Source organism: Mesocricetus auratus, unplaced genomic scaffold (assembly GCF_017639785.1).
Source record: "Mesocricetus auratus isolate SY011 unplaced genomic scaffold, BCM_Maur_2.0 Super-Scaffold_100030, whole genome shotgun sequence".
In the NCBI taxonomy this organism is placed as follows: Eukaryota; Metazoa; Chordata; class Mammalia; order Rodentia; family Cricetidae; genus Mesocricetus; species Mesocricetus auratus.
Genome location: NW_024429211.1, coordinates 17,736,503 through 17,752,535, shown reverse-complemented (window position 1 = coordinate 17,752,535; position 16,033 = coordinate 17,736,503). Strand labels below are relative to the sequence as shown.

The 16,033-nt window shown below is 41.2% G+C and overlaps 1 protein-coding gene across 1 annotated transcript in view; it reads left to right on the top strand.

Annotated features, from left to right (window-relative positions):
• The window catches only part of Gtf2h1 (general transcription factor IIH subunit 1), a 31,264-nt gene extending 16,745 nt beyond the window's left edge, over positions 1-14,519 (top strand). Inside the window, exons 6-15 of the mRNA XM_040733368.1 lie at positions 1,109-1,258; positions 1,391-1,470; positions 4,116-4,243; positions 4,360-4,447; positions 5,814-5,902; positions 7,221-7,338; positions 8,517-8,607; positions 9,048-9,163; positions 11,739-11,831; positions 13,549-14,519. Of these exons, the coding sequence (XP_040589302.1) occupies positions 1,109-1,258; positions 1,391-1,470; positions 4,116-4,243; positions 4,360-4,447; positions 5,814-5,902; positions 7,221-7,338; positions 8,517-8,607; positions 9,048-9,163; positions 11,739-11,831; positions 13,549-13,635 (1,040 nt within the window). The 3' untranslated portion in view covers positions 13,636-14,519. The remainder of the gene's footprint in view (positions 1-1,108; positions 1,259-1,390; positions 1,471-4,115; positions 4,244-4,359; positions 4,448-5,813; positions 5,903-7,220; positions 7,339-8,516; positions 8,608-9,047; positions 9,164-11,738; positions 11,832-13,548) is intronic.
• The last annotated feature ends 1,514 nt before the right edge of the window (positions 14,520-16,033 follow it).

Genomic DNA, 16,033 nt, shown 5'->3' with positions numbered 1-16,033 from the left:
CACAGCTTGCTCAGTTACTCTTCTCAATAAACAGTGCTGTCTGAACCTCTGTCTTAACTCACTTGCCCAGCGATACCTGCTTGCCACCTCTAGAGAAATGGTTCTCAACTTTTTGGTTTTTCCAGACAGGGTTTCTCTGTGGCTTTGAAGGCTGTCCTGGAACTAACTCTTGTAGACCAGGCTGGTCTCAAACTCACAGAGATCCACCTGCCTCTGCCTCCCGAGTGCTGGAATTAAAGGTGTGTGCCACCATCGCCTGGCAGTTCTCAACTTTCTTGATGCTGCAACCCTTTAGCTCTTCATATGTTGACTGCCAACCATAAAATTATTTTGTTGCTACTTTATAATTTTGCTACTGTTATTAATTATAATGTAAGTATCTGATATGCATCTGCCAAAGCAGTTGAGATTCATTTGGGAACCACTGTTCTAGAATGCCAGCACAGATTGTAGTGGTTCCTTTTTTTTTCGAGACAGGGTTTCTCTGTATTGTTTTGGAGCCTCTCCTGGAACTGGCTCGATAGACCAGGCTGGTCTCGAACTCGCAGAGATCCGCCTGCCTCTGCCTCCCGAGTGCAGGGATTAAAGGCGTGCACCACCACCGCCCGGCTAGTGGTTCCTATTCTAAGACCCCTTCTGCATGCAGTTAATCATCATAAATATCCTGTGAAGTGGATACTGTTAATATTTTTCTAAAAAGGAACTAAGGTACAACGAAAACAGTCTGCTCCAGGGTCACCTAAACAATAAATGGCAGGCCAAGTGCCTCTGAACACTGGTCACTAAACTGGAAGCTTCTGGGAGAGCTGAGCTGTTTGTGCCATGAGTACTAAAAATTTTATTCTCCCACCAACTAACACTGCCTTATTAGTCAGGTCTGATTTCCAGGTTTGCTACCGAAAAAAAAATCTTGACAATGTGTAGAGGATGTCTATAGTTTATTAAAACTCATAGATGGTACCTCACCTAAATCTGTTAAATTTTATTCCATACTTATAATCCTATAGTGCATGAGTGTCATGAGAGCCTTTAGTCTTTATCCAGTTCCTAAGTTGGAAGGTTCTTAAGTGATCATTAGCTATCTTATGTGGGCTTTTTCTCCCTGCAGTAAAAATGAAATATGCAGAAACTGTACCACACAACATGACAGAAAAGGAGTTCTGGACACGTTTTTTCCAGTCCCATTATTTTCACAGGGATCGACTAAATACAGGATCAAAGGATCTCTTTGCAGAATGTGCCAAAATAGATGAAAAGGGTAAGTGTCTCTCCTTGGCACCCTGACACTCGCCTTGCCATTCTTGACTGTTATAACTATTGATAAAAATTTTAATATGTATCTGAGAAAAATGAGCTTTGAACCTTTGTTTTCATTGATTTTTTTTTCTAGGATTAAAAACAATGGTTTCGTTAGGAGTGAAAAACCCAATGTTAGATTTGACAGCTTTGGAAGATAAACCATTAGATGAGGTAAGAAGTGAAAATAGAGACAAAATGATCTTTTCTTTGTTTTCAATATTGTTTGTTTTGAGTATGCTCTAACTTAGATTATCTACATGTAATATCCTAAAATAAAAAGGGTACTGTTAACTTGTCGGATGTGATTTTTCAGTATGCAACAAGCCCTGGGTTTGAGTTCCCATACTTTCAAAAGGGTGGGGGCTTTTCTTTTTCTTTTCTTTTTGGTACTGCTGTTTGCCATTAAAATTGTCTTAGAATATGAATGAGTTGACTTGGTGGAGGAAAGTACTTGTTTCACAAACCTGACCACCTGAGTTTGAGCCCCAGAACCCACAGTGAGTACGCATGCAACATACATACATGCCTTAGAGAACTGAGTTCTCTGTGAGTTGCTTACACTTCTTAAAAATAGTTTTTAAACTTCCTTATGAGCAGTTCTGCAGACACTGGACTCACTCCATTGTTCTAGTAAACAAGCATACATCTGTTTGATTGTCTGCCAGCCTCTATTTGTATTAGCCCTTACAGGTTATGAACCAAGGCCTCCCGCTCTTTTCTTTGAATACTAATTATGTAATAATGAATCTTATATAGCCCTCATATAACTCCCAAGGTCCCAAATCATTTACCCAACTGTAAGATTGGTATTTACTACTTAGATATTTCCTTCTGTTTGCCTGCCTGTTTGTCTGAATGGATGCCATGTACATGCAGGTGCCCATGAATGCCAAAAGATAACATCAGATATCCTAGAGCTGAAGTTACAGACAGTTGAGTTGCCATATGGATGCTGGGAACTGAGCTTCTTGCCTTTGCAAGTGCTCTTAAGCTCTTAACCACTGAACAATCTCTCTAGTCCCTCTGCTTAAATTGTTCACGTGCAGAATGAAACCAACGATTGATGATCCTCGTGAATCTGTTCTTGGCTCTTCCATATTTCCTTTAAAAAGCATTAACATTTGCTTAGGTGGTGATTTTGAACCACCTCTCATAGCTCTTTTATTTCCTAACGTTAACGGCCTGGCTTACAGGGTTTTTGGCAATTCATCAAATAATGACAAAGAATTTGTACCTTGTGCTAAGGAAGGCCACTGAACAAGAGTAGGCGACTCATGGCAACTACACTTTGCTAAAAGCAGATTGATTGGCAGTTGTCAAATGAAAAAAGTAGTGTCTTTTTTGAAGGTGAAATTGTGAAGAAAACAGAAAGGGTGGTTTCAATAACTGCCAGGGTTGGAGGTGGCTATAGTTAAACCTTAGAAAGTTGATCACGTGCCTCAACTAACAATTGAAAAATGTAATAAAACCAGGAGGTGAATCTGCATCTTCTTGTTTGTTCATTTCGAACATGTGTGTACAGGGACACGGACAACCTCAGTTATTGTTCCTCAACTTTTATCCACCCCTTTCATTCTCTATTTCTTTAGACAGCTGTGTACATGGGTATGATGAATTTTAGTCATGTTCACCTCGAACATCCACTGATGTTCCCCCTCTCCTGCTGAAACCCTTCCCAATAAGAAATCCTTCTACTTTCGTGTCTTTTGTATATATATGTGTGACCCCCCTGAGTTTTGTCAAGGTTTCTTTCATGAACATGGTAGGAGTTTATTTACTGGAGCATGGGCAGCTTATCAGTGACAACGCTACTTTAAAAAATGGCACTTCTTTTCCCTGAGGCATTTAGCTGTCAGTAGTCATGGCCTCATCCCCCTCCTGTGATGGAATGTTGGTGCCCGATCTTATGCAGGTCTTGGCAATAGCTGGAATGAGTGCCATGGTGCCATCGTATCCAGCATGCCTCTCCATTCTCCATCCTGAGCTTTAGAGGCTGTGAAACAAATGACCTACTTAGGGCTCTCCTTGACCTTATGACCACCACCCACTACAATGAGAAGCTTCTACATGTGTGTATGTAAGAACGATTAATGAAGAAAGGTTATGAATTTGGAAGAGAGCAAGAAGGGATATATGGGAGGTTTTGAGGGGTAAAAAGGGAAGAGGGAGATGTGTGATTATATTGTAATCTCAAAAAAATCTTTTTTTTTTTTCATTAAGTTTTTTGAGTTTTTTAGAGACAGGATTTCTCTGTAGGCCAGGCTGGCCTTGAACTTAAGAGATCCACCTGCCTCTGGCTCCTGAGTCTAGTATTCTGGGAGTAAAGGTACGCTCTATCAAACCAACTTTGCTTTTTTCTTTTTCTTGAGCTTCTTTGAATCTGGCAGACCAGTATATGGATGTGAACATGGGATATTGAGAAAATAGTTTAAATAGTAGTGGGTTCCCTGCTTTGGACCTGTGATCTCTCTAGCTACCAGCTCTTGATCAGGTTCTCTGTATCAAGTACGAGTTGCTGCCTGTGGATCAGGCCTGGAATCTAATCAGAAAGAAGTTAATTATCCCTATAACACTCCTGCCACTATTACACCAATAGTATAATTGTGCCAGGTTGTTATTTGAGGTCTCTGACCTAAAGTCTATGCCAGGTCTCTCATTGGGTGATGTGTGCTGAATGGCAAGCAAGCCCCAGGATTTCACCTGTTTCCATATCCCAATACTGGGGTTCTAAGTGTGTGTGCCATATCTAGCTACCCAGTGTTTCATAATAAATAAATTTTATCTTGATGCTTATTTTACTAAATTGTTTCTCACAGGGCTATGGCATTTCCTCTGTGCCATCTACTTCCAATTCCAAATCCATAAAGGAAAATAGTAATGCTGCCATCATCAAAAGGTTTAACCACCACAGTGCCATGGTCCTGGCTGCTGGTCTCAGGAAACAGTTAAGTATACTTGTAGAACCTGTCACTGACCTTTTCAGGATAGCCAAGTGAGGTGGTAGTGGTGGTGTTCAGTTCAGTGATTTTAACATGAACTTGTTTTCCATTTGTTTTTAAGACAAGCACAAAATGGACAGAATGGTGAGCCCAGCAGCATAGATGGAAATTCCGGAGATGCAGACTGCTTTCAGCCAGCAGTCAAAAGGGTATGGGCATCAAGTTAGGCCATTTGGGGATTGCATTTCTCTGGGTATAAGGTATCTAAATTCTTTATATTGCTTATTTCCTAAGGCTAGTTTTGATTTTAACCAAGATGTCAGAGGCATTACTATCACTTGTAGAACATTATGAAACTGAGGCTTAACTAGCTAACTTTCCATTGACTCAGTTTTGACCAATAGATTTTATTCCGTTTTTCCTTCCCTATATATACATATAAATTTTGTATATGTGTGATTCTGTTTTCTGGAGAAATTTTTTCAACAAAGACAGTAGCAAGTTTCATGTGTTTTGTTTGCAAAGAAAGTTAGTTGCTCCTCCCATTAAACTGATATTTCGAGGTTAAAAGCATCTCACTAAAAAGTCATTTGAGAGAATGAGGAATTGTGTATAAAAGTAAGTGCTTGCTCATTATTTCATTTCATGCTAAGTCCCTTCTCCCCCTTACAGAAAGGGTACTTAATGAGAGGCCAGTCAAGCAGTACACGACCTCATAACTTTATAACTTTGTTAGAATTAATGGGGCTAGGGAATAGCTTAGAGGCAAAGAGCTTACTGAAGATTAATAGGATGCTGGGTTCAATTCCCCAACACCAAAACAAACAAACAAATAAAATTGTAAAGAGGGAAAAGGACACACAGATGAGTGCCATCTCAGTTACTGGTTTTTGTGATAGTTTTATCAGGGTTTTAAACACATTTTCAACTTGGCATAGTAGAATATGTATGGCCCACTTCAATATAGAGAATGTCTATATTGCTTTGAAAAGAGCTCATAGCACCAAATACAGTAGTATACACGAATAATCCCAGCCTTTAGCAGACTGAGATAAGAGGATCAAAAGTCTATATCATATACTACATATCACTCGTGTACATTTTTTTAAACCAGGTATAGTGGTGCATGGCTTTAATCCCAGCACTCAGGAGACAAAGGCAGGTGAATCTCGTAAAGCTTGAGACCCACCTGATCTATAGCTAGGGATACGCAGAGAGATTGTCTTTATTATTATGGTGGTGATGTTGTTATACCCACTATGGCTAGGCAGTGGTGGCACATACCTTTTTTAATTCCAGTGTTTAGGAGGCAGAGGTAGGTGGATTTCTGAGTTTGAGACCAACCTGATCTACAGAGCAAATTCTAGGACAGCCAAGGCTACACAGAGAAACCCTATCTCCAGGATGAGGGGGGAACCTGATTTGACCAGAATGTAGGAAACAGTACTTCATGTTCTTTATTGGTGAGAACACTGGCTTAGCCATTTCTGGAAGGCTTCTTTTTTCATGCTCTGTGAAATTTTAGTTTTTAGTCAGTTTCTGACAAAATTAAAAATACCATGTCAATAATTGTAGGCCAAGTTACAGGAGTCCATTGAATATGAAGATTTGGGAAACAACAATTCCGTGAAAACGATTGCACTGAATCTCAAGAAGTCAGACAGGTCAGTTTGGCTGATGGAAGTGAAACACTTATGCAGTAGTCAGTACAGAATGTACTCTGCAAGTCTAAAGTCACTTTGTTGCCATACAAGCACAATAAACAGCTGGGCGGTGGTGGCACACGCCTTTAATCCCAGCACTCTGGGAGGCAGAGGCAGGAGGATCTCTGTGAGTTTGAGGCCTGCCTGGTCTACACAGTTAGTTCCAGGACAGCCAAGACTATTACACAGAGAAATCCTGTCTCAAAAAACCAAAACAAACAAACAAAAGTACAACAAAGGTAAACAGTTTGTGAACTGGGTATGATTCTGTGACCTCAGCAAATGGGAGGAAGAAGTAGGATGGGCAGTAGTGACACAAGGATGTCTGCTGTGCAGTGAGTTGAAGGCCAGCCTGGGTAGTAAGACTCATCCGGCACTCCAGTTCCAAGGGATCCGACTCACCCCTGCCTTTTTCCACACCAGGCACACTTGTGGTGCACACACAAACATGCAGGGTTCGTAAAATGAATCTTTTATTTTATACGTGCCTGAAATGCGTCCTAAGTGATTAAAGCCAAGAAAACTAATTTTTTAAAGGGGCTTTATTCGATATACAGTTCTGCCTTTATGCCAGAAGAGGGCACCAGATCTCGTTACAAATGGTTGAGAGCCACCACATGGTTGCTGGGAATTGAACTCAGGACCTCTGGAAGAACAGCCAGTGCTCTTAACCTTTGAGCCATCTCTCCAGTCCCCAAGAACTAATTTTTGTTACACTTATTAGTGTGTGTGCGTGTGTGTACAGAAATGTGGAAGTCACAACAGCTTGGGACCTCTTCCCTTTTTCCACTTTGGACCCAGCTTAGGTTGTCTGGCTTAGCAGCATGTTCCTTTACCCTATAAGCCTCTTCACAGGCTCAAATTTTGGATCTTCATGCTATTTTTTTCTTAACTGCCTTTTATAGAAATTATATTATAAGAGCTGGAGAGATGGCTGAGTGAAAAATGCATGTTGTTCTTACAGAGAACCCCAGTTTGATTCCCATACCCACATCAGGTAGCTCACAACCACTCTACCTCCAGGGGATCCAACACCTCTGGCCTCTACGGGCACCTACACTCACATGCTTATACCTGCCCACCACCACATAACATACATATAACTAAAAATAACAAAAACAAAATTTTTAAAGGGAAATTGATAACATTTTACATTTCTTTAAAGGTAGTATCATTTTTTTACCATGAGGGAATGTTTTATTGATGCTAAAATATTTGAAAGACTAATATTAAACACCTTTACTCACAAACTGTTTTATTCTCCTGTGTTAACTTCCAGGTATTATCATGGTCCTACTCCAATTCAGTCACTACAGTATGCAACAAGTCAGGACATTATTAATTCTTTTCAAAGTATTAGACAAGAAATGGAAGCTTATACACCCAAGTTAACTCAGGTAGGTGACTTATTATTTAAAGGCCAGAATTCTTATAGCTGCTACCTCAGGTTATGAGCATAGCTGGAATGAACTGTATAATGGATCGCTTGTTTCTCTACTGGGTTGCATAAGGCCATTTTCATGCAAATTTATAGTGTGCTAGGAGTTAAATTGCATGTGTCTGTGTAAAACCAGGACCCAAAGATTAGGAAACTGAGAGACAAAACAATTGCACAGCTCCAAGCACACAGGACAGCCTGGGAGAATCAGTTCTACTCATCATGTGGGTTCTGGGGATTGAAGTCAGGTTGTCAAGCTTGCCAGCAAGCACCTTAACACACTGAGCTGTTTGTCTTTTCTTAAGATCTATTTTAACTAGGAATACAGTGTTGTGCATGCATTGCCAGTATGCTAGAAGAGGGCACTCAATCTTATTATAGATGGCTGTGAGCCATCACATGGTTGCTAGCAATTGAACTCAGGACCTCTGGAAGAGCAACCTCTGAACTATCTCTCCAGCTCCCAAACTGAGCTATCTTGATGTCACCTATTTAATATTACCAAGATCTTAGTTAACTACAGAAAACTAAAACCCAAAAAAAAAAAAATCAAAATTATGAAGACCAAAGAGATAGTCAAGTAGTTCTGAGATTAGTAATATATGCTGCTCTTCTTTAAAAGGATTCACATTTGACTCGCAGAACCAATAGCCACTTGTAACTCAGCGCTAAGGGATCCCATGCCCTTTTCTGGATATCAGTAGTACGTACGCACACACACACAGATTCATTCACACAGGTGCACAGATACACACATATAAAATAGTAGTAAAAACAATTTTTCTCAAAGGTTCTGTTAAGGAATCTACTGTATTCCAGGCAAATGGGTTTTCTTTTTTGGTTTTTTGAGCCAGGGTTTCTCTGATTTTGGAGGCTGTCCTGGAACTCACTTTGTAGACCAGGCTGGCCAACTCACAGACATCCGCCTGCCTCTGCCTCCCAAGTGCTGGAATTAAAGGTGTGTGCCACCAACGCCCGGCGGCAAATGGGTTTTCTGCACAGAACATTTCTAGCATCAAAAAGAAAAAGAAAAAGTTTCATCCTGGTTGCCGTACATAACATACTTTCGTAGGAATAAAACCACTATTGAGACAGATCAGACAAGGATCTAAGTCAGTTCCTGATTGTTTCTTTCAGGTTCTCTCAAGCAGTGCTGCTAGTAGCACCATCACAGCTCTGTCACCTGGAGGAGCACTTATGCAGGGAGGAACACAGCAAGCCGTAAACCGTAAGTACTGGGCCCCCTTCTCCCTGTCTTCCTTTGCTTAAATTAGTACCAAGGAAATGGAAGGTTATGCTGGCTTCCTTGCCTTATTATTTTTTTTAATTAGGTGTTTCTTTATTGGGCTGGGGTGGTTGTCTGGATGCCATGGCACATGTGGGGATCACAGAACAAGTAAAGAGTCAGTTCTCTACCATGTAGGTCCTGAGTTCAGGTCACCAGGCTTGGCAGTAAGTATTTTCACACACTGAGCCACCTCCCCAGCACTGTGTTGGCTCACTGTAAAGAGTTGGGATATTTTGCTGAGAATAAATGAGTGTGTGGGAATGTGTTTGGGGATAACAACCCAGACCAGCTGCTGTGCACGCACTACACTGCTGAGCTCTGTGCTCAGCACCTAGAGTGGAAGTAGCTGTTGCTCTAGGGCCCTCTTCTTCCTTTTGCAGAGATGGTGCCAAATGATATTCAGTCTGAATTGAAACACTTATACGTGGCTGTTGGAGAACTTCTGCGGCATTTCTGGTCCTGCTTTCCTGCTAATACACCATTCCTAGAAGAAAAGGTTAGAAATTATTGTAAATACAGCCAGCTACTGTGGTAATGACTGAGAGGTAAACATGCATTACTATGTGCCAGATTAGTGTACCTGTTAGACTCAATACCCATTTCATAGATTAGGAGACTGAACCAAAGCAGATACATAACTCTGAGCATAGTTTGGAATACCCTACCTCTAGACCATAAGTGATTGCAGAGCAGAGACTTAGCACAAGTCAAAATTATTGATCAAAATTAAAAATAAAGACTGACAGCAAACAACACTAGGTTGGTTTTTTGTTGTTTTGTTTTTGTACTGTTAGGGTTAATCCCAGAGACTCAAACATGCTACACAAGTGCTTTACCACTAAGCTGCATCCCTTGTTGCCTATTAAAAGGCAATTAACAAAAACTATTTGTTGCATCATAGTAATACTATCCTGTAAAAGGTGCTCTGTGAGCAAACATTTAGGAAAAGGCAGGACAAGTGAAGCTCAGTGGTAAAGCATGTGCTTAGTGGTAAAGCATGTGCTTGAGACCCAGGGCTCAGCAGCAAAACAAGAAAGAGGAAAAGGGAAAAAAGAAACTTACAACATTGGATTAGAAGGGCCAGGCACGGCACGGTGGTGCATGTCTTTAACCCAGCACTTAGGAGACTGAGGTAGGCATTGAGTTCCGGACCAGTCAGAGCTACACTGTGATACTCTGTCAAAAAATCATTACTTAATGAAAATACTAACAAATGACCCAACAGTCAGTCAGTACACAAGTGACAGCCAGGCATGATACATATCTGTAATACCAGCGTTCAGGTAGAGGAGATAAATCTTGAGTTCAAGCCAGGCGTTGGTGGTGCAAGCCTTTAATCCCAGCACTCAGGAGGCAGGGGCAGGTGGATCTCTATGAGTTCAAGGCCAGCCTGATCTACAGAGCAAGTTCCAGGCAACCTCCAAAACAATAAGAGAAACCCTGTCTCGAAAAACCAAAAAAAAAAGTCTTGAGTTCAAGATCCAAGCTCCAGCTAGGAATAGTGACCCGTGCCTTTAATTGCAGAACTCTTAGCCTGATCTACATAGAAATTCAAGCCAGGGGCTGGAGAAATGGCCCAGAGGTTAAGAGCACTGGCTGTTCTTCCAAAGGTCCTGAGTTCAATCCCAGCAACCACATGGTTGCTCACAACCATCTGTAATGAAATCTGGTGCCCTCTTCTGGCCTGTAGGCATACATGGAGGCAGAATGTTGTATGTTGCATGCAGAATAAATAAATCTTTAAAAAAAAAAAAAAAGAAATTCAAGCCATCCAGTAGTATATGAGACCCCATATTTTTTTTTAAAAAATTCTGAACTGCATATGGAGACTAATTAAAAACAAATGGCTGAACATATCCCCTTGTTTAGTAAGTATGAAGCTCCAAGTTTGATCCCTACATCACCTAAGTGGGAGGGCTGACAGCTTGCTCAGTGGCAGTTTTTAATAGCCATGGTTAAGATCCTCCTGGGTTTGATCCCTTATCAAAGAGGAGTGGATCCAGGTAGCTCAGACTCATTCAAATTGCAGTAAAAGAACATTTTTACCCAATAATTTACTAAATAAGTAAAACAGAGTGGTTACTAGTGCTGAATTGCTAAGAGAAGAATTTTCCACAATTACAAATGTTCTTTGATTTACATACAATTCATCATCTAAAAATTTACCTTAAAGATGGGACTGGAGAGACCGCTCAGCAATTGAGAGAAGGATCTCAAGAGAAGTTGAAGAGCTGGGCGATGGTAATATGCACGCCTTTAATCCCAGCACTAGAGGGAGACAGAGGCAGACAGATCTCTGAGTTTGAGGCCAGCCTGGTCTTCAGAGCAAGTCCCAGCACAGCCAAGGCTACACTAAGAAACTCTGTCTTGTACGAGAGAGAGAAGATAGAGAAGTTGCAGAGGATCTGAGTTTGGTTCCCAGCACCCATGATGGCTCACAACAATCTGTAACTCCAGTTCCAGTAGATGCCTTCCTCCAAGGGCACCAGGCACACATAGTGCACAGCCACTCATGCAGGCAAAACACTCATATGCATAAAATACTATCTAAAAACCGTTTAAGAGATGAGATAAATAATAAAATTTACATTAAGGAAATTAAAATGTGTATGAATATTTAGCTAGAGGAGTGTTACAGTGCCACCATGTAAGAAACAGTGATTCTGAAGCCAGGTGAGATGATGCACACCTTCACTCCCAGCATTCAGGAGGCAGAGGTAGGCAGATCTGTGAGTTCAAGGCCAGCCTGGTCTACAAAGAGTTCAGGACAGCCACAGCTGTTTGTTACACAGAGATTGAAACAAGTATTTACTAAATAAAAAATGTTCACATTAAGTAAAGAGAAATTTTAGAATAGTATGAACTGCTTCTCTGCATATGTTTATACACATGACTGAATATGTGGAATATGAATTACAAGCATCACTGTTAAAGATGATTGATGAGTAATGGAGTATGCACATTATTCTTGAGCAGAAGTTGCCCTCCAAGAAAGAAAGTAGCATTTTTGTCTTGGTTCCTACAGGTTCTTTGCAGTTTCTCTATAATTCATTGTTTCTCGTCTTTTTTAGGTAGTGAAAATGAAGAGTAATTTGGAACGGTTCCAAGTTACAAAGCTCTGCCCATTCCAAGAAAAGATTCGGAGGCAGTATTTAAGCACAAATGTAAGCCCAAATTTTCTGCCTCTGTATTGAATGATGAAATTAAGTTTGCTTTCATATAAATGACTACATTGTTCTTTTCTTTGCTCAGTATACTATTTTTAATTTTAAAATGTGCTGTGCATTCAAAAGAGTATATAAAATACATGTACCTAAACTAGCCTGGACTACATAGTGAGAGACCACTTAGTGAAAATACTCTGAGTGCAACATCCAGTTGAACAGCAGTGTCTTCTATCAGCATTTATAAGAATCATCCCAACAGGTGATAGTAGCACACGTCTTTAATCCCAGCACTTGGGAGGCAGAGGCAGCTGGATCTCTGTGAGTTTGAAGGCCAGACTGGTCTACAAAGTTCCAGGACAACCAGGGCTACACAGAGAAACCCTGTCTCAAAAATGAAGGGGAAGGAAAAAGAATCATCCCAATGTTCTTTGTTTTTACTTTATATAGTGTGCTGAGGCAGAACAGATATATATATGCCACACTCAGAAGACAGCTTGCAGCGTCAGGTCTCTCCAGACTAAGTGGGATCTAGAAATCAAACTCGATTTGTTGGGCTTGACTCTAAGTCCCTTTACCCACCAAGCCCTTCCTATTTTTCCTTGATAGATTTACTAAGTGTATACTCCTAAAAATCTGCTTTTAATTTTTGAAGACCTGAGTAGCATTCACAAATGTACCAGTGAAAGACAGGCAAATTGTTGATGACAGGAAGCTGACCTGTCCCTGAATCTGAATGGTGCTTTACAGCAATGCAAGCCAGTGATTGGGCAGGTTGTTTTGCACAAGGTCTTTAGTATTGTTTCTATGCAAAAGTAGAGCACATGTTGAAGAGATTCCTTCAGAGATACTGATGGGTGAGAAATAGCATATGCAAACATAACATCTAGCATTTCAATAACCAGGATGATCAGGGTTTTGCAAAGTGTTTATCACTTGTTATTTTTCCCAGTAAGCTTTGAGTGTCTGTCACAACAGGCTGAGAACACTAAGCAGGTTCTCTGCCCTCTTTGATGCCTCAGTTGATTCTGTTTGCAGCACCATGTTGAGGATTCTTTTTTGTTTGTTTTTTGTTTTTCGAGACAGGTTTTCTCTGTATTGTTTTGGAGGCTGTCCTGGAACTCGCTCTGTAGACCAGGCTGGCCTAGAACTCACAGAGATCCACCTGCCTCTGCCTCCCGAGTGCTGGGATTAAAGGCGTGTGCCACCACCTTCTGGCTATGCTGAGGATTCTTAGGCCATGTGTAGCCATATAGTAGGCTATGGTACGGATCTCACTGGTACTGTAAAGCCATTGCTACCTGTGAAGCCAAAAAGAGAATTGTTACATTTTTCCAGACAGAGATAATGGCACACCCTCCTTCCCTGTAAAATGGGACTCTAAAGGCAGCAATTGCTGAAGATTGAATCTGGCCTCTTTTCTTTAGCTGACCAGTGTGTAAGTCTAAAGATAGCTTGATTTGACTCTCATTGCATGAAAGAAGCAAGCCTAGAGTGCAGCGAGAGTTTGCACATCTTGGTGCTGGTTAATGGTCAGTTGGCATCATGGCCCAGACAGAGCAGTTGACTGCCCAGACCCTCACTACGCCTGCCAGCTGTCTTCTGCATACACAGTGTGTGGTTGCGCCTTTGCTAAGGGCTTGTACAGCACCCAGTTGACAGATGTGCTGGAAAGCTTCCTGACTATGCTCACTTCAGTGTCTCCTGTGACTTTCAGCTGGTAAGTCACATAGAAGAAATGCTGCAGACAGCCTACAACAAGCTGCACTCCTGGCAATCTCGGCGTCTGATGAAGAAGACGTGAAGCATTCGTGGTGCTCACAAGTTTTGTGGGTTGAAAAAAACTGACCTGCAGTGACTCTGGAAACCTGGCTGAAGACAAGCAGATGCTCACACCAGGGAAACATCTGCTACATGCCGACTCCCAGAGCTGATGCTATTGTACTTGCACATAAGAACCGAAAGAAGGGACGGATTCACCTAACTCTGGGGAGGTAGAAACTAAGGCAAAACCAAAATGAGCAAAGTTGCAAATATATATGTATGTGTATGTGTACATGTATATGTATTTAAGACTGTTTACAGCAGTTACTCAGAAACTGCTTTTGATTCACATTAAGCTGCTTTCAAAAATTAAAAGAAAAAATAATTAAAAAAAACTTAAAGGGTGCATTGATAAAAATCTGAAGGTATTTTTGTGTTTTGTTTTGTTTTCTGGGTAAATTTTTTCTCTTAAGTTTATGCACAGGGTAGCCCTAAGTATCCCTCCTCCATCCCCCCATCAGGATCCTCAAATATTACTGAGTTCTATTTGTCCCTTACATCAGCACGTTAAAGAGAGTACTTTACATAAGGCCAAGGGAGGCTATAGCTCAGTCATCAGGAAACAGCTGTCAGAAGACACCATTGGTCCTACAGAAATAAGTGTTGCACTGAAGCCTGTGCTCTCGAGTCCCCAAGTAAAAGGCACATCTGTGGGAGTCAGTGGGTTAGTACAGGATGTCGTCAGGTGACAATGATGCTGCATGTATTTCTTGGGTGCAAATGTATATTGCTGAGAATTTTTTTAAAGATGGCATGTGCTTTGAAAAGAAATTGCATTTTTAAGAGTTTAAAAATCTTACAAGTGAGAAATATAAGAATTGCTTATTTTCACCTGTTTAGAAGAAATAAAGGAAGTTTCTCATACCTGCTCTTCTTGGTGTCTTGAGTGCTGCTATCTTAACAAGATGGTAATTACTGCAGAGTCACAGAAAAGCCTAAGTGTGACAAAGTTCATGCCTCATTTTGTTCCCCGTGGTCACCTCCGTATTAAACACTGTATAAAAGCAAAACCTCCACAGGTGCTGTGCTCCTTTAACTGGACACTGCGGTGGTTTCTTGTTCTGAGAGAGCTTAGTTTTGTTTTTGTTTTTTTCTTTGAGGCAAGGTCTTACTGTGTAGTCCAGGTCATTCTGGAATTCACCATATAGACCTGTCCAGCCTCCAGAGTGCTGGAATTAAAGTGGTGCAGCCATCCATCGCTGTCCTGGAATGCACTCTGTAGACCTGGCCATCCTTGAACTCAGAGATCCACCTGCCTCTGCCTCCTGAGTGCGGAGATTAAAGTACTGTGTCACCTTGCCTCAGTCATCACACTAGTAAGTGTAGGCTCTGAGCTGGTAAATAGAAGAGAGACCTCGCCATTTTACACCTTTACAGAGTACTTTTCAGCCATGTTACTAACATGGTTATTCAGGAGTAGCTGTAAAACAAGAAAGGAAAAAAGTTTGAAATGAGAAAGATGTGTGTTGGGAAAGACAGGCATAAGCAAACCTGGAGTGTTAAGAGGAAATGACATAGCAATGGGTGTGGTGGTGCAGGCTTTGATCCCAGTGCTCTGGAGGCAGAAGCAGGTGAGCTCTAAGTTCAGGGCCAGCCTAGTCTACATCAAGAGTTCCAGACAGCTAGGGCTACATAGTGAGAGTGTCTCAAAGAAATTAAAAAAAAAAAAGATGAAATGATACACATAAAAGAGCTGGAGGAACAACAGACAAATTTAGGAAATTAAAAATATTTTTGCCGTACATGATAGAATATTTCTGTAATCCCAGCAATCAAAGTGGAAACAGGAGGCTCCAGAGTCCCAGGCCAATCTGAGCTGCAAAGTAAAACCTATAGCACTCCAGTTAAGCCTTGGGGATTAAAACTTTATAAAGGAAGTCATTTGTTCTAGGGAGGAGCATGCTGAAGGTTTGAAAGGCTCCCAACTGCTAGGGAACAATGAAAATATGTTAAAATTGGAGACTGGATATAGAGTCCGTAAAGGATGGGTGGGGTTGGGGCGAATTGTTCTGTTTGAAATGGTCTTACTATATAGCTGAGGCTAATCTGGAACTCAGTATGTAGCCGAGGTGGCCTCAAACTTGTAGTGTCTCTCTGCCTCTTGAGTGTCATAGTTACACACATGAGCTACCATACCTAGCTTAGAAACGTGGCTTTAATTCTATTGTAAAAGGTTTTGTATGCCCAAGTAAGAAATCCAGGCCCACCCCATGTGTTAGGCATGGCAGAGCTGAAGAAAAGGTTTGAGTATGAAGTTGTTTCTGCCGGTTGGTTGTAATTTACATAAAAGGCCTGACAGACAAAGAAGCCAGGATCTTTCGTGCTTTGGAGTAATTTAGGACTAGAAAAATGAGAAAAGTGGAGGCCTATACGCAGAG